The 17957-nt window shown below is 34.6% G+C and overlaps 1 protein-coding gene across 1 annotated transcript in view; it reads left to right on the plus strand.

Annotated features, from left to right (window-relative positions):
- LOC129224559 (coactosin-like protein) overlaps positions 1–17957 on the plus strand; it is a 74109-nt gene that overhangs the window by 52974 nt on the left and 3178 nt on the right. Inside the window, exon 2 of the mRNA XM_054859036.1 lies at positions 6189–6271. Coding sequence (XP_054715011.1) covers positions 6189–6271 — 83 coding nt within the window. The remainder of the gene's footprint in view (positions 1–6188; positions 6272–17957) is intronic.

Consider the following 17957-nt stretch of genomic DNA (forward strand, 5'->3'; position numbering starts at 1 on the left):
GACATATCAACCAAATACCTCTTACGGGGCTCTATAATTATGCAATCGCGGAGTGACACAAGATAATCTTCAAGAGTTAAAACCATAAAAACATTTCTCTATAACTTCAAAGCAGTGATTTGACGATTGGAAGAATTATTGCAAAACGATTCTTTCAACGGTGAAAAAGCTCATGCCGTTTAGCATGTATGACTTTGTTTGAATTGTTATCCAATTTGTTTGCATCGGAAGAAGGTTTTTGAAAAATGCTTTACTCTATCAAAATCTATATCTTCAATCCGCTACTCGACTATTCAAACCACAGTTCAATCTACAATTAATCTGTGCACCCTACTACCACAGTTCAATCTACAATTGAAACTGAAAATAGATTTTTTTATAAATGCATATTTCAATCAATCGTGAAATATTTCAAAAAAATTCTTCCTCCAAGCCAAGAGGCGAGAAAAAAAAAAAAAGGATTGGATTTTGTCAAATTGGATTTGTCATTTTGGTGTTGAAAAATAAAATGTTTCAACTGTGAGTAAAATTTTTAGCGTGAGGCAATAAAAGTTACAAGCAATATACCGACAGAGTGGTTTTCACATCCAGAGACTGCAGCTTCGTCCTTGTTATGGACTCATAAGTCTGGAATAGTGAATAACAGAGCTGGAGGCAGATGATGCCTCATTGAAGCTGAGAGCGCCGACATGACTAGATTATTCAATGATGAAAAGTTTAAGCCCCTCACAGTTTTTGAAGTAGCCTGGGTGATTTTGAAGAGCAAGATATAAAAAGTGTTTTCATACATAACTTTGTGTTACTTCAATTATTTTTTAACTATTACAATCAGCTCAGCTAGTAGAGAAAGATTTTTTTTTAATGTCTCAGGAGGTTAGAGAAATATTTTCGAAGCACAAAGGGGAGGGGGGGGGGACTTTTTCATTTAGCTGAACTGACAAAACAGCACGACATTGGGCACTGATAGATTAGTAACACGATTCCCCTGCTCTTCCGAATTCCAAAAATCATGCATTATAACTTTTCCGAAAGGTATAAAAATTTTAGTAGCGAGATGTATTGTATGATAACTTTTTAGTCAATGAATCAAAATTTTAATTGTTTCCAAATACTAATTTTATTCATACTAAATCGATTTTACAACAACTTCTTGTTAGCTAATGTGTTTAGTTTCTCTTTGGGGTTATACATATTTAAGAAACTCGACCCCCCAAATGAAATGGTGAAATGCCGCCCCTGCCCCCCCATAAATTTTTTTCCTCGACTAGCATTTGTATTGCACTATAAAAATAAACAAATAAAAACAAACTGAATAGCAATTTTCATTGAGAAAAAGTCAATCTTGATCATCATCCCAACTCATTGAAATCTTTTTGCATCAGAATGCCCTGCTTAACATAAAGTGACGTGCTTGCTTTCTTCAAAAGAAGAAAATACCCGTGAATATTTGAATACAATATTCTTGGATTTCCTGGTTCTTGGATAATGACTGTAATGCTATCTTGGTGAAAGTAACAAATAATATTCTTTTCACGTTCCTTCCGACGGGCAAAGTTGTTCGTCCGATTAAGTGCAACAGCGCAGTTAAGCAAAAACGATTGTCGGTGCCTTCTACTGTATGCTCCAAGTGGTATTTTTGAATCCGACGATGCGTAAATGTTTCTACGCTCTTTTCGCAGTCACTTCATTCATCATTTTTAATTCAAGACGCCAAGAAATTATGGCATGTGTGTGGACGGCTTCTGAATCCATCAAGGTTAAATCCTCCAACGATGCAAAGTAACTTTGAAATGCTTCTTACAATCGGGATTAAAATTTATTTTGAATTTCGTTTCTTTGCAAAATGGATTGACTTTACTTAAATTTATTGTTTCATACTTCAATCGTATTTTAAAATTCAGTAGCGAATCCTCAAATGACACTGCCTCCCAGATTACTTTCTTTTTAAGATTGAAACCTTGGAATACTCCAAAGATTATCTACATCTTTGACCATTTCGTAGTAATTTAGCGTTGCTCCCTCTCATTTACTTTTGAAGCTGTTACTACATGCATCTACTTCCTTCTACTGGTATTTTCAAAAATTCCTCTAAACTAGTTGAACCCACTCAGAACTTCTCCGCTTCATTATTTTTCGATATACGCACCAGATTTACAGCTGTACAGTGTACACAGACATATTTTTTAAATTTGCAGCTCCAAGCCGGGGCTAAGGCAGAACTACAAGCTCATACCAAACAGCTCGTTCACGACAACCAGATACTGCAGATTCACGCTGATTGCCGATTGCGAAAAGCTTGTCGCGATCTCGGATGTCGTCAAAAATCTTTCATAACCTGGAAGTCTCCAAGACACAATTCATACTGCCATGCTAAGCGGACAAGTCGTATCTGCATCGAGTTCAAAATGAGAAATAGCTGTTTAAAGTTGTGTGCCTCCATGTATTTGATTCCGATGCAACTTTTTCATAATTTTTTCAAAAATATCTCCTCTTTGCAAATGACTATAAAACATTGTATTTTGGTTAATATGTGACAAAGAATCACATGGTGACCGTAACTCAATTTTGATAAAAAGTGCAGATACGATTTTTTGTTAGCACGGCAGCATACACTTCTGTCGCACACTTAGAAATGCATAGCTCACTTTCCAGAGACATGGTTAATCTTTTACGACGATTCCTTCTTCGTTGGGTCAGAAATGAATGCACAAATCTAAAGAAATGTTCTTCAGTTTGACGGAAAATTTACTTAGTTTGACGAAAAGTTCAATCGAAATTTCTTTCACGAAGCCATTTTGTCGAATACGATGAAAATTTCGGGAACTTTGAGGACGCATTTCTGAATGCATTCCCCAAAATGATATTTTATGATAATCTCTTCAATTTCTAAATTAACATGACCTGCCATCGATAGTTTTGACTATCTTATACATATAAAATCTGAGTATCTATCTATCTATCTATCTATGTCCAAGCTTCTTCTCCCGAACGACAGTGAACTGACCATCGAACCAGGTATCGATGGATTCGTCATCTTCCCGTCTTCATGTTTGGCTATTTAACATAATCCTCCGATAATAATTAGCGGAGATATCAATTAAAAACTATTAATTATGACTCTTAGATTTCAAAATCAAATCCCTATTTTTCGAAGGCTTTCCTCCATTCAAATTATTATTCAGTGCTTCATCTCAACTTTCCATAACAATGCTTTTATTAAAATGTATAGCGGGTGAAGAAAATCATTGAGATGAAAGATGTGTTGCCATTTTTTTCCTCGAATATAAAGAAATAAAATTAGGCTTTTGTTTTAAGGCTTTTCCTGTAATCAGGGTGTTTAAGTTGTTTACTTTTCGATTATTTTGCCGTAATCTGCAGCAAAATTTTGATGTTTTTTTTTTTTTTTTTTTTGTTCAAGCCTGATTGTTAAATACGCGTCACATGACATAACTTTCATTTTCGAGGAGGACCGTGCACGTCGTAAAGTAAATGAGTGATTTACAAGTTATTTGAGTTCTTTGAGGGTTTGTACCTGGAAAACGGATTGATGTAATTCTTGTATGACCATGTGGATAGAATCCATCCAAATATTTATCTGAGTGGTATGTTGCATTAATAAACACCCGGGCAACGCCGGGTAGTAGACTATTTTATGTAAAAAGTGGATTGTTATTGTGCATAAATATTTCCGATATAGTCTATCAGATGTAATTCAGTTTAACGTGAGTAAAGATTATAGTTGATAATGCATATATTTTCCCCTTTTGTGCTGACTGAAAATGTACTCATAACTTGTATCATTGATAACGATTATTAACGTTGATGAGGTGTTTTGGCAAAAATATGTTTTACTGGTGTTTTGCAAACCTTGCTTTACGCGCATTTATTTATTCCTTAACGCGTTAGAAACTAGTGTCAGTGTACTACAAAAGCATCAACTGGACTGCTCTTACATTTTTTAGGTAGCCCGTGCAACGCCGGGCACGCAGCTAGTCTTATACATATAAAATCTGAGTATCTATCTATCTATCTATGTCCAAGCTTCTTCTCCCGAACGACAGTGAACTGACCATCGAACCAGGTATCGATGGATTCGTCATCTTCCCGTCTTCATGTTTGGCTATTTAACATAATCCTCCGATAATAATTAGCGGAGATATCAATTAAAAATTATTAATTATGACTCTTAGATTTCAAAATAAAATCCATATTTTTCGAAGGCTTTCCTCCATTCAAATTATTATTCAGTGCTTCAACTCAACTTTCCGGATGAACGCTTTTATTAAAATTTACAGCGTGAAGAAAATCATTGAAAAGAAACATCTGTTGCAATTTTTTTTCTCGAATATAAAGAAATAAAATTAGGCTTTTGTTTTAAGGCTTTTTCTGTAATCAGGGTGTTTAAGTTGTTTACTTTTCGATTATTTTGCCGTAATCTGCAGCAAAATTTTGCTGTTTTTTTTTTTTTTTGTTCAAGCCTGATTGTTAAATACGCGTCACATGACATAACTTTCATTTTCGAGGAGGACCGTGCACGTCGTAAAGTAAATGAGTGATTTACTAGTTATTTGAGTTCTTTGAAGGTTTGTACCTGGAAAACGGATTGATGTAATTCTTGTACGACCATGTGGATAGAATCCATCCAAATATTTATCTGAGTGGTATGTTGCATTAATAAACACCCGGGCAACGCCGGGTAGTAGACTATTTTATGTAAAAAGCGGATTGTTATTGTGCATAAATATTTCCGATATAGTCTATCAGATGTAATTCAGTTTAACGTGAGTAAAGATTATAGTTGATAATGCATATATTTTCCCCTTTTGTGCTGACTGAAAATGTACTCATAACTTGTATCATTGATAACGATTATTAACGTTGATGAGGTGTTTTGGCAAAAATGTTTTACTGGTGTTTTGCAAACCTTGCTTTACGCGCATTTATTTATTCCTTAACGCGTTAGAAACTAGTGTCAGTGTACTACAAAAGCATCAACTGGACTGCTCTTACATTTTTTAGGTAGCCCGTGCAACGCCGGGCACGCAGCTAGTCTTATATATATAAAATCTGAGTATCTATCTATCTATGTCCAAGCTTCTTCTCCCGAACGACAGTGAACTGACCATCGAACCAGGTATCGATGGATTCGTAATCCTCCCGTCTTCATGTTTAGCTATTTAACATAATCCTCCGATAATAATTAGCGGAGATCAATTAAAAACTATTAATTATGACTCTTAGATTTCAAAATCAAATCCCTATTTTTCGAAGGCTTTCCTCCATTTAAATTATTATTCAGTGCTTCATCTCAACTTTCCGCAACAATGCTTTTATTAAAATGTATGTGAGCGTGAAGAAAATCATTGAGATGAAAGATCTGTTGCCATTTTTTTTGCTCAGGTAAAATTCTTGTTTTTGTTTTGAGGCTTTTCCTGTAATCAGGGGATTTAAAATGTTTACTTTATGGGGGTTTTCCGCAATCTGCCACAAAATTTCACTGACTTTTTTTTTTTTTGGTTCAAGCCTGAGTGTTGAACTCGCGTCACTTGACATAACTTTTATTTTCGAGGTGGACCGTGCAAAGCCGGGCGACGCAGCTAGTTTGGATATAAATATTGAAGACATTCAGGGTTTCTTTAGACTGTTTCCTACTAGCGGATATTCGAGTCATTTCATACCAAGCTACATTTGCATGCTGTTTTTCCTACGTGAATTGTGAGTAACATTCATATATCTAAACACAAACTCGTCAAATAGTCATGCCCAAGAGAAAATTAGTGATTTTTGTTTTGAAGCTAACCAGATCGTTGTAACACATCGTAAGCGATGAAAGTATTACACCCTAACTTGTTTTTGATGCGGTGGATAGAGACCGTATAAAAAAAGTCTCTCATAGAAAATAGCCTAAAAATTTACAAAATAACTAGGAATTGATTCTTTAAGCTTTAAACGAAATCAAATCTACAGATTGATGCCAAAGGGGGATAAGAAATTAAGGTCCGTTTTCCTCCACGCTTTAAGTATATAGATTCGTAATTGATAAATCAATTTACACTGGAATTACTTTTCATGCTTTCTTGTTAGAAAATGTTTCACATTTTCATTTTTTAGCGTTTCACAGTAGGTACTAAAAAACTATTCGTGCAAACATTGTAACAAATTATTCATATTTTTTTGTTTTCTTACAGGGCTCTGTTTCGGTATAAAGGTTCCGAAATAATACACGACAATTCTGGTGAAAGCTTAGATGAACTTAGGCAAAGTCTTTCAGGTAAGGGACAATTTATCAATTAATTTGAACCAGTGATTGGTCTGTGCGGAATTTCGCGTGTAAATCCAAAGCAAAGTTCGATTAGTCTAAGTCAAGGGAATTCAATCTATTAAATCTTGGGGAAACCTTTGAGCTTCTCATTCTCTTGATGAAAGAGTAGAAAAAAGGAAGCAATGCGTTTCCTTACTCAAACTTTTAAAATTAATACAGCACAACTTCTTCATCAAACCATGCTTTACACATATGTCCTGCACATAACAGCTGAAACGTGGCTTAAATGGATCATAAGTGTTATAAAAGAAATGCTTTGAAGTGTAAAACATTGTTTACAAGCTGTAGCCACACGGCGATACCCGTGCTAAGAATTTAAAGAATTTACCTTGAATACATAAAAATCCTCCCCTTCCCGCACGCACCATAAAAAAAAAGTTTCTTTGCAATTAAAAATATTTCTTCAAAGAAATAAAAAGCATTAAATTAATTGCTTTAAAATCTTACTAATATTATATATGCGAAAGTTTGTCTGTATGGATGGATGTATGGATGGATGTATGGATGTTTGTTACTCTTTCACGCAAAAACTACTGAACGGATTTTGATGAAACTTTACAATAATATAGCTTATGCATCAGAATAACACATAGGGTAGTTTTCGTCCCGTTATGGGGGGCAAAACCCCCTTAGGGGGGCAATAAAACACAATTTTTGTATAAATTCTCTAATATTGGGATGAAAAAATACTTGCACATATTTACATTATATGTCCATCGAAAGCTCTGATTTTTCTGCTGAAGATGACACCTGTTCGAAATTTCTAAGTAGAATAAAAAACGAGTTATGAGCTTTTTAGATCCATGTTCGAAGGCTTTCCTCAACTCAATACAGTATTTAGTGTATCATCTCAACTCCCTGTCGATAGCGACAATTGTTGTATTGTTGACTTTCTTTGCTTTTCGTGATTGTTCAAGGCTTTTCTCAAGTCAAATCTTGAAGTAAGATTTTTGCACAAGATTGGCAAATAATACATGATTTGGCTGATGATTTTCCATTTAAACGGAACTTTAAAGTAATTAATGGTTTTTATTATTATTTATGCTAATTGAACACTTACTCATTATCCAAACAACCAGCAGATCGCCAAAATTTTTGCAGAAAGATTTCCGTAGCTGATGCATTTGGCAGTTTTTTCAACGTTGCTGTTTTTGAAGCCGAAGACTACGTCATAATGTTTCTCAGCTTTCACCATGTAAACAAAATATCGCCAATCAAAGAATTTTCAAAAGACTTTTTTTACTGTGTTAAATAATCCAGCAACTAAATTAGGCAAATCCATAAACAGCACAAAAACTTCCATTTTCCTTTTTGCACAATTTCAAACAATCACCAAATTTTATTACTTATTTTGGTAACATTTCGGATGAAACTGTTTAGCGCCATTTTATGGTGACCAAAAATATCTCAGCATCTGGCGACGATATCTCTGTAACGAAAATTAATATCATATCGTTTTACAAAGTAAGGAAAGAATGGGGGAGCATCATCGAAGGTACCTCGAAACGACTTTCGCAAATTCGGTAAAATCGCACCAAGAGCCACAATGATTGAAATTTCCCGAAATAAGTAAAGCAAGTGTAAGGGGATTACGAGTGCAGCTACTTTTTTTTAATCACTTCGTACTTCATTAGCCATACAGAGAAGGTTTTAGACTCCATGTTAAAAAAAAAGTATCAACAGATTAATCTTTTTAAACATGAGAAGATTAATTTCATGTTTTTTAAATTTGTATATGCTTAAATATAGTGCTTTCGTTTCTAAATCAATACTACTTTGTTTTTATACTTATTGCTATTTTAGTTTTATGGGTAAGGAAGAAACTCGACTTTTAATCACGTCAAAAAGATGTGTTTTAAATTCTTTTACTTAAAACAGAAAACAAAAGCAAGTAACGATTTTTTCTAATAATTATTACTGACCCAGGCAACGCCGGGTATTTTTGCTAGTGTTAAATAATCCACCAATGCCATCATTGCTTATCGCCTATCTCGCCAAGCGACTAAGCAACCGAAACCCAGCCGATTAGCGAGCGTAGCGAGCTCCAATCAGTTAACGATCTGCTCTTTTTAACAAAAACCTTGCTCTCTGCCTTTTCCTCCGAAGAAAAAGAACGCAATTAAAAAACTCATTATGTCTGGAACAAATGGAAAATCCCGATCCCCGTAAAAATAAAGAATTTAACTCGAAATAACAAAGCAGTTTATATAAAATTATCATCCCGCTTTAGCTAACAAATATATATATATATAATTAAAATCCACATTAAAAATCCTGCTCCCCCATAGATAAAAGAATTTAACTAAAATACGCAAAGCAATTTATATAAAACCAGAAGCGATAAATAAAAGTATTTGTTTTGAAGAAAGGATCGCGCATGCCAGTATAGCTCGCTAAATAGCGGGATTTTTTCCTCCACAATAACAATAACTTTGTAAATTATAGCCTATATGTTATTCTGATGTATAAGCTATATTGTTAAGTTTCATTAAAATCCACTCAGTAGTTTTTCCAAATTTTAAGAGTAACAAACATCCATCCATGCATGCAAGCTTTCGCGTTTATATAATAATAGATAGATTTAAATAACAGCAAGCATTAAATATAAAGAGAATTACAGTACAAAACTAGTAGGCTGTGGCCATCACGAAACGTTCTTTTATATCTTTGTTATGAATTCTGATCCCTCCCTATGCTTGGAAAAAAAAAAGCAATATTCCCAGCAAAAAAAAAAAAAAATTACTCACACAAAAATTTGACGACCGTCCCAATTTCCGAATTTTGTCACAAAATGAGAACAAAGCGCGAAACTTGAAAGTTACTTTAAAAGCATTGCTTGACTTAATTAGATAGTTTATATTTTAACAAACATAAAATGGCAACAGTTAAAAATTTTAAATCATTGAGATAATATTTCCGATTATTTCCCAACAATTAAAATCGCGTGAAATGCGCAGAGAGGCTGTATTACGATTTATCTTTCTTGTTCGCAACTCCAAAACTATAGGGGGCGTTGCAGCCACTGTCTAATGGCCGATGAAAAAGGTAAAACAAATGCCGTAACTTATAACTTGCTTTGATGCTTACAGGGGTCATAGCGCATTTTGATGGTGGAAAAGTAGAACACTTTTACAAATAAGTAAGAAAATGTAGGACCAGTATTTTAATGCAAAAATAGGAAATTTTCAAAACAATGAAAAAGTAATTGAGCAATATTTTTCCATGAAAAACTTCCTTTCATATTTTTAACTTGCCAGTACATATCTTGCATGCAAAATATAGTTTTAAAAAATGAACAAAAAAACAAAATAAAAACAATTATACTTAACTGGAGTTCTATAAAAACACTTTTTTAGGTCGACTCAACTTCTTAAACGAGTTATTAGAAATTTAAAGATTTTTTTTTTCTTTTCGTAGTTCAGATGAAATATCATTTATAAGCATGAAATCAAAAGATGCGTACAATACTGATGTAGAAGCAATATTAGATTGTAAACTCCAGAAACTTCACATTATAAGTAAAATTTACAACTTTTTAGAGCTGTTGGTGCATAAAGCTTTGTTATTTTAATTTTATTATTTTTAAAAGCTACATCCTTAGTTAAATGCCTTATCCTAGAGTTCAGTTACATTTCTTCTAAAATGATTCTTTTAAATGAAAATTTTATTAATTTAAAATTTCTTTTTTATTTAAATACTAATATTTAAATTTAACTAAATACTTTTAAAATGCTAGTCAAAAGCATGCAAGAAATTTTAAAAAGAAATATAAGAAATACAATAGTTTGTCCACTGTAATAGGAAATTTGAGTTGATTGTTTCAAAGCAGGGTACGTATTACCGGTAGAATTAGATATGAAAAATATAATCATCCAGTATTGCAGGTTGACAGGCAGTATCTTGAACATAATACGAACAAATATGTCAAGTTATATCACTGAGCAAGAATAAATACGACGGGTACCCCCCTCAAAAGGGCGCACCACCCTAAATACCACAAAAATGTTTTATGTAGTAAGCCTCCCCCCCCCAATACCCCTTAACCCCCCCCCCCCCCTCTAAAAAAATTAAACGCCGCAATCTGCTCCATGAAACCTCTAGGTGGACACCCCTAGAATAAGAATAAGTAACATACTTATTTAAAGCCAAATGCTATTCTATTTCTCAGAACCCCTCCCTCCCTCCTTTTTTTCCTCTTTTCTTTGAGGCTTTGTTCAATACACTAGTAGCAACATTAAAAGATTAAATCAAATATTTTTGTTGCACCACTTCTAGAAAAATCTTTTAAGTCAACAAGATTTTTTTCACTCAAAAATTTGTTCAAAAACGTGTGGATCATTGGATGTAAAACGAACACAATTTTATACTAAAATTTATTTTATCATTAAGGATTTCAATAAAATTGGTGCAGAGGGGTGACACATTCATAGAAATCTTTTTTTTTACATTAAAATACGAACCCCATTATGATACATACCATTTCAATAAATACATCTTTTAAAAAACTTTCTGAAGAGGTGCATTTTGGAAAAAGACCTTATTTAAATTTTAATATCATGAACAGTTTGGATATTGAGCCTTCAAATTTTATTTATGTTTTTTGGATTTTTATATTGCTGTACTTTCAAATTGTATGAATACCTTGAAATGTTTTTAAAGACTTTTTATGTGTTATCGATATTTAATGTGACCAGATTTTTCAAGCTAAAAATCAGCACACATGACGGGGGGGGAGGGGGAGAGTAGTTTTTTTTTCCCCCACAGGCTTCATATTTTATGTAACAGAAAAATGCAATAATGAAAAGAATTTATTTTCCCCCGTTCGCGGTCAACACCTGACGCTTAACAGCTCCTCCTCTTCAATCCAAATCATGGTGGAGGTAGTTCAGCGTATTTAACATTGAAGAATAACATTTTACATGACGTTCTTACGCTTATTGACAGCAAAAAATCGAAAAAGCGTTTTAAAAAATCTAGATTGTATGTTATATTTCTTGTGTGACGTACTTTAAACAAAAAAAGCGGGACTTTTTCGACAAAGCGGGCAGGGCCGATCCTAGCAGGTGTGCAGAGTGTGCGCCGCACAAGGGCGGCCAAAGCAAGGGGCGGCCGCCGCCCGCATCATATAGTTCTTATAATCGAGTAAAATTCCTCAAGAATTTCTCACAAGATAACTTATAATAATTAGAATAAATATGCTGATTTTTAAATGTTCAATTGTCAAAGTATGTGTCGATTTCCCGACAGCATAGCATAGTTTAAGAAAAATAGAATGATAGGGAACATTGTGTTGGTTCATTGTCCATTAATATCTACTCTTAACACACATATGCTTCATTTGGTTGCAAAGTTTGTGACAGAAACGTAATCAGTCATGGATACAGAAGAGGGGAAAGGCCCCCTTCTGAAGCATGAAATGGTGCAGTCTAAAAGGAGCACCGAGGGCGGCCACTAATGTTTACCCCCCAAGCTTTTATAGACCTAAACAATGAAGACGTATTATATTTATTAAAAAAAAAGCTATATTGATTAGATACTCTCGCGGCACATTAGGTCTTTGCACACGGGCGGCCGACACCCAGGATCGGCCCTGAAAGCGGGACACTTTGGCTGGACATTCCCGCAGCGGGACAGTAAGACAAAAAGCGGGACGTCTGGTCACATTATCGATATTGCCCTTTATGTTAAATTTAATCACAATCTACTATTGTGCAGCCAAGCCAAGAGTGCCCCAGTGAGAGATCGCTGTGATCTTGCAAAAATTTCTTTATTCGGAGAATTCTGTTTGACGATTCCGAAAATTTGAGACAAAACTGCAATTTTTAATACCCAACTGTCTTTTTTTAACACACTTTTATTAGCTTCACCTGTATGCATTTATGTATGTATATATGTATGTATCTTGTAACGGAATCTTGCAACTCAAATTTCGCCCACTTCCTGCGACCGGATTCTTTTGAAATTTGGCACGCGATCTCAGAAACAGACAATGCAATATTCTATAATAAAGTTAATTAACTATTGATTGCTAGTTTATTCCAATTTTAATCAATATTTTGTCATAAATCCAACAATGTGAAGAAAAATTTAAAAAAAAAATTGCTCGCAAAAATAATTTAAAAATATCTATAAAAAACCTTTGATTTTTCTGCATTAAACAATGTTTGTTCCAACGTTTCAAGATATAGAACATGAGTTACAAGTATATTCAGTAAGTTACCGCCCTATTGCCAGGGCTATGGCAGAAATACACCGCCAGCTCAGTCATTTCCAGCCGAGGACTGCAGTTTCGTGCTTATTAGCACTCATCAGCCCGGCATAGGAGTGACTGAACTGGAGGTGGAAAACCTCTTAAGGAAGCCTAGAGTGCCAAACAAACTGGTAGCTAATACAGAATTAGCACTGACCAGACGAGTGACCGAACCAATGGTTCGGTTTAACTCGAATATTGAAGGCAAGGCATATTCAGTAAGTCACCGCCCTATTGCCAGGGCTAAGGCATTTCTGCCTGAACTGAAAAGTAAAAAATAAACTTTGGATGACAAGGTTCATTTTGCTACAAGAGCGTGTTTTTTTTTAGCTTTTTAAACTATTATTTTATTATAAGTTATATTTATGTGCTTATATGTACTACTATATCTAAAGACCTATCCAATTCAGTACTTTGTATGCAACAAAATATTTTAGGTAAGCAATAACATGAAATTTTTAATTTAAAACTTTTTGACTTAAAAATAAAATTTTATTTCTCTGATTTAAGTAAACTTCATTCTGTGTCAGACTGAAAATTATATCTATTTTACAAAACTCTTGAATTTTAAGTAAATGTGACAAAAAAAAAAAAAAGAAAATTAATTTGAATTCTGAAATTTTGAATTTAAATTATGTTTTTCGCAATCACGAACTGAGACAGTACCCTACCCATTGGAGTTATTGTTTCTAGAAACAGCTCCTGTCCCCCCCCCCCAAGCCTGCCTCTCCTCCTGGGCGGTTACGTGTGCATAGTTGTGTGTGTAAGTGTGTAGGCTAGTGTGTGTGCGTAGACCTGTGCGTATGCACGTAGGCGTGTGTGTGTGTGAGTGTGCATGTATGTAGGACATAGACGCTTCCGACAAGGAGAAGCGGATAGCTCAGGACCGGAGCAGCCGCGCCGCCTGCAGAGGACGGTGGGTGGTGGTGCTGCAAAGGCTTCTGGTCCAAGCTGGAAAAGGCACTGACACCAAAAACGGTCAAATGAGAACAACAAGCAATCGTGATTGCTCAAAAAAAAAAAAAAAAAAAAAATTTGAATTCTGAAATTTTGTATTCAAATTATGTTTTTCGCAATCACGAACTGAGTCAGGACCCTACTCATTGGAGTTATTGTTTCTAGAAACGGCTCTTGTCCCCCCCAAGTCTGCCTCTCCTCCTGGGCGATTACTTGTGCATAGTTGTGTGTGTGTGTAGACATGTGTGTATGCACGTAGGCGTGTGTGAAGTCGTGTGTGTATGTGTGTGAACGTGCGTGTGTGTAGGACATGGACGCCTCCGACCATGAGAAGCGGATAGCTCAAAACCGGAACAGCCGCGCCGCCAGCAGAGGACAGTGGGCGGTGGTGCTGCAAAGGCTTGTGGTCCAAGTTGAAAAAGGTACGGACACCAAAAACGGTCAAATGAAAGCAATAAGCAATCGTGATTGCTCAAAAAAAAAAAAAAAAAAAAGGAGGGGGAGGATTCAGTTTTTTTGACTATAGTTCAAATTGAAATTCAAATACAATAACTACATTACATACCAGCAAAAAAAAAAAAAAAAAAACATAATCAAGTGTAATTACCAAAAGTTTCTATTTACATTGATGAATTTTTTTACTACACACTTTTTAAAAACTAAAGTTGTTTCTTAATACAAGCAGTAGAATTCAAAAGAAATTGCAAGCATCTATAATTTCGTGAAATAAATTCAATATTAAATATAAGCAATTTACAATCCAAAAATTTTCATTTTCTGAATGCAAATTTCTTGAAATCACATCAATTTCAAAGTCTTCTGAAGGAATTTCAAGCTAAATTCTAAAGGAAAATCAAGCTAAAAAGTGGGAGAAGTAAAAACTTTTTGCTGAAAAAGTAGGAATTTTTGCTGACAAGTAGGACAATTCCTTCTTAAGTAGGAAAAAGTAGGAGGGAAATGAGCTATGTGCTTATTGAATGACAGTAATTTTTCATCGTGTCTGCGAGAAGTTTTCTTTTTTATTCTTATGAAATTACATTACACCATAAACTGTCTGAAGCCTCTAATTTACCTCAAAGAAAATACGTGAAATGGAATGTTTTACCCTTTTCGGTAATAATTGTGAATCACCGCAGGTAAGCGTATTTGCTGGAGTAGCGAATTGTTGCATCAAAATAAAGTTATTTTTATTCGCATGAAAAAAAAAGTCGCTCTTGAAGCGATTGGCACCAAAATTGAAAAAAGATTCACATCCAAATTTCATCCAGAACGTAGCATTACTTCTCGAGATATGGCACTCGCAATGAAAAAGAAAGAACGTTCGATTGCACCACCGCTTTTTCAGCTATTGACGCCAAAATAGAATCAGCTGTTGTACCCTCTAAGGGCTACTTGTCGGTAAATTTTTGTTTTATTCCGTTCATTATTTCTTGTGATATAGCAGTCACAAGTGACGACAAAAAACGTTCTATAGCTCAGCCCCCGTTTGAGCTATTAGCACTAAAATTGAATCAGCACCTGCACATGTTAGGGGACACATATGGATCAAATTTTGTTTCATTCCGCCACTTCCTTCCTGAGGAATAGCAGGCACGCATAACTCAAGAAACGTTCCATTGCTCCACCCCCCTTGGAGGAATTCGCGCCAAAAACGAAACCAATGGGCACAAGTTCGCATAGGGACATGTGTACCAAATTTCGTTCGATTTTAATGCAGTAGTTTTTGTTGTAGAGGCCCACAAAAACCAGTCACACACATATGGACACACACACAGACATTTTCCAAAAATGGTCGACATGGACTCGGCACACCTCAAAATGTTCGAATCCGTCGAAATTCGAAAATTTTGCACGAATCTAATACTTTCTTCTACAGGGTGTTCCGTTTTAATCTGCAAGACCTTTATTTTCTCAACTCTTAGTCCTAGGGTGTATACTTCCAATTGCAAAAATGTTCAAAATTAGATGCAGAGTTAAGATATTGAAAGTTTGAAGCAAAAATAAAAATAAGTCAAAAAATACAAAATTTAACTTTTTATACGGGCTTCAGGTCCCCTAACTTATGTGTAGGGAAATAATCTCCATTGAAAAATAATTCCAATACAAAAAACCTGACATTTCTGCGACCAAACCTTGGGGAGATATTCCAGTTTAAAGTTTTAAGTGACTATACAAAAGATGAGATTGGATCTTATCACCCTTTCAGAAGAATGACAAGTGGTCAAAGTAAGAAAAACAAAGTATTTATATTTTTCATTGCTATTCATAAATTCATGTAAATGTTATGCCATGACAAGGGCGCCCATATAGGGGGGCAAGTGGGGCTCAAGCCCCCCCCCCCCCTTAGAAATGAGAACTTCCTTGATTTAGTGCTTTTTTTTGTGAAAATGTATAAAAATTTCTTTTTCAGCCATTAATGAATAAGTTATTAAAAATGTCAAATTTTAATCAATTTCCATGGGGAAAACATTCTGCTAAAGTATGGGGAAAATTTTTGAGGCCCCCCCCTTAAAATTTTGCATATGGGCGCCCTTGTGCCATGATATGCAAAAACACACAACAAAACCTCGAGCAATTTTATAAAATACACTCTATGCACGCATATAATTCTAAATACTTGTTAACCGCTATATTTCCCCCCCCAAAAGGCGTTATTGACGGCGAGTGAAAAGTGGTGTAAGTCACAAAATGCTGAGTTTTATATTTCCGTGAATATTGGTCATACTAATTTAAAACTTTTTGTGTTGGAGTTATTTTTATGGAGATTATTTCCTTAAATATAAGTTAGAGGATATGGGGCCCGTATAAAAAGGTAAATTTTGTATTTTTTTACTTTTTATTTTTACTTCAAATTTTCAATATCTTAACTCTGCATTTGATTTTGAAAAAATTTGCAATTGGAAGTATACATCTTGACTAACAGTTGCGAAAATAAAGGTCTTGCAGGTTAAAACAGAACACCCTGTCTATATTAGATATAGAAGAAAGTAAAAATTACATCAATAAAACTATTACACTACTGTACATAATGTTCTAATTAGTCAAAGTTTTAAAACTAAGGAAAGTCACTCATTTTCTTTTGAATCATTAATGAAGTGCTTTTTTTTTCTTTTCATTGCTTAAGTCAAGCAGACTTCGCATTCAAAAAGTTTCTTTTTTGTGTAAAATTAGGTTTATCAGGAAAAAACACCTAATAGATGAAATGGAACAGCAAAACTTTATCTAAATACAAAATTTCCAGATTACTGATTTCCATCATTTAATATTGATAAGAAACGAAAGTACTTAACGTTATATGTTGCAAATAACCTTTATAAGTGTACTGGTGGATATCAGCCATAAAACCATGAGAATTATTGTACACTAATCTTCCATTTCTTTTTTTTTTTTAAATTATCGATATGCCTCGTATTACCTATTCTAGAAAATCATCACTCAATATGACTGGTGCAAATTTCTTGAACATTTCCATTTTAATCCATTAGTCGAAACAAGAAGCCTAACAAGTAGGGTCCTATCACAATTTGCGATTGCGAAAAACATAATTTGAATTCAAGACATCAAAATTCAAATGGGTGCTGGATGTTCTTTTCTTTTTTTGTTGCTGCAAGGTCTCGAATTTGCGCATTTGGAGTTGTGGATGTTTGGATTACGGGTGTTTGAATTAAAGAGTTTCTAATGTATTTCATCTTTATTTACATCACAATACAAACATCTTAATATGTTTACTGCGCTGAACGGCTCAGGATTAGAAACTTATCATCGTAGAGTTTGACCACCAATTAGATGCAAGGGCACCCATATGCAAAATTGTAAGGGGGGCTCAGATATTTTCCTCATGGGTTAGGAAGGTATTTTCTCCATGGAAACAGATTTCAGGACAGATTAAAGTCATTAAAATATTTCATTTTTAATAACTTATTCATTAATGGCTGGAGAATAAATGTTTTTACATTTTTGCAAAGAAAAAAGTACCAAAAGCAAGGAAGTTCTAATTTCAAAGGGGGAGTTCAAGCCCCCCCCCCCTTGCCCCCCTATATGAGCGCCCTTGATTAGATGGAAAGGCAAACATCTGGTTTACAGGCGGAAATGGGCGTATCTATTCATTTTCAGGGATACCAGCTTTTGCAGGTTTATGTTAGCTTTTAAATTAAGCATAGGCAAATTCAATGAGCGGAAAAGGCGAATTTTTTCTTTCCCCCTCACTCAGATAGACTCGTCTGAACTGGATGTTTTCCAATTCCATACAATCCGTGGGCAGACTGTAACACGATATATGATATGATTTTTAACAAATAAACAGTTGGTCGTCACTTTTGGCGACTAAGACTTGATTTTTTTGGTAGTCATTTTCAATGAAATAATCACCCGTTGGTGACCGCTAATCAAGATCTTTATTACGGTGCAGCAAATTTTAATGTCCTACAC

The sequence above is a fragment of the Uloborus diversus genome, chromosome 6 (genome assembly GCF_026930045.1).
Source record: "Uloborus diversus isolate 005 chromosome 6, Udiv.v.3.1, whole genome shotgun sequence".
NCBI lineage: Eukaryota > Metazoa > Arthropoda > Arachnida > Araneae > Uloboridae > Uloborus > Uloborus diversus.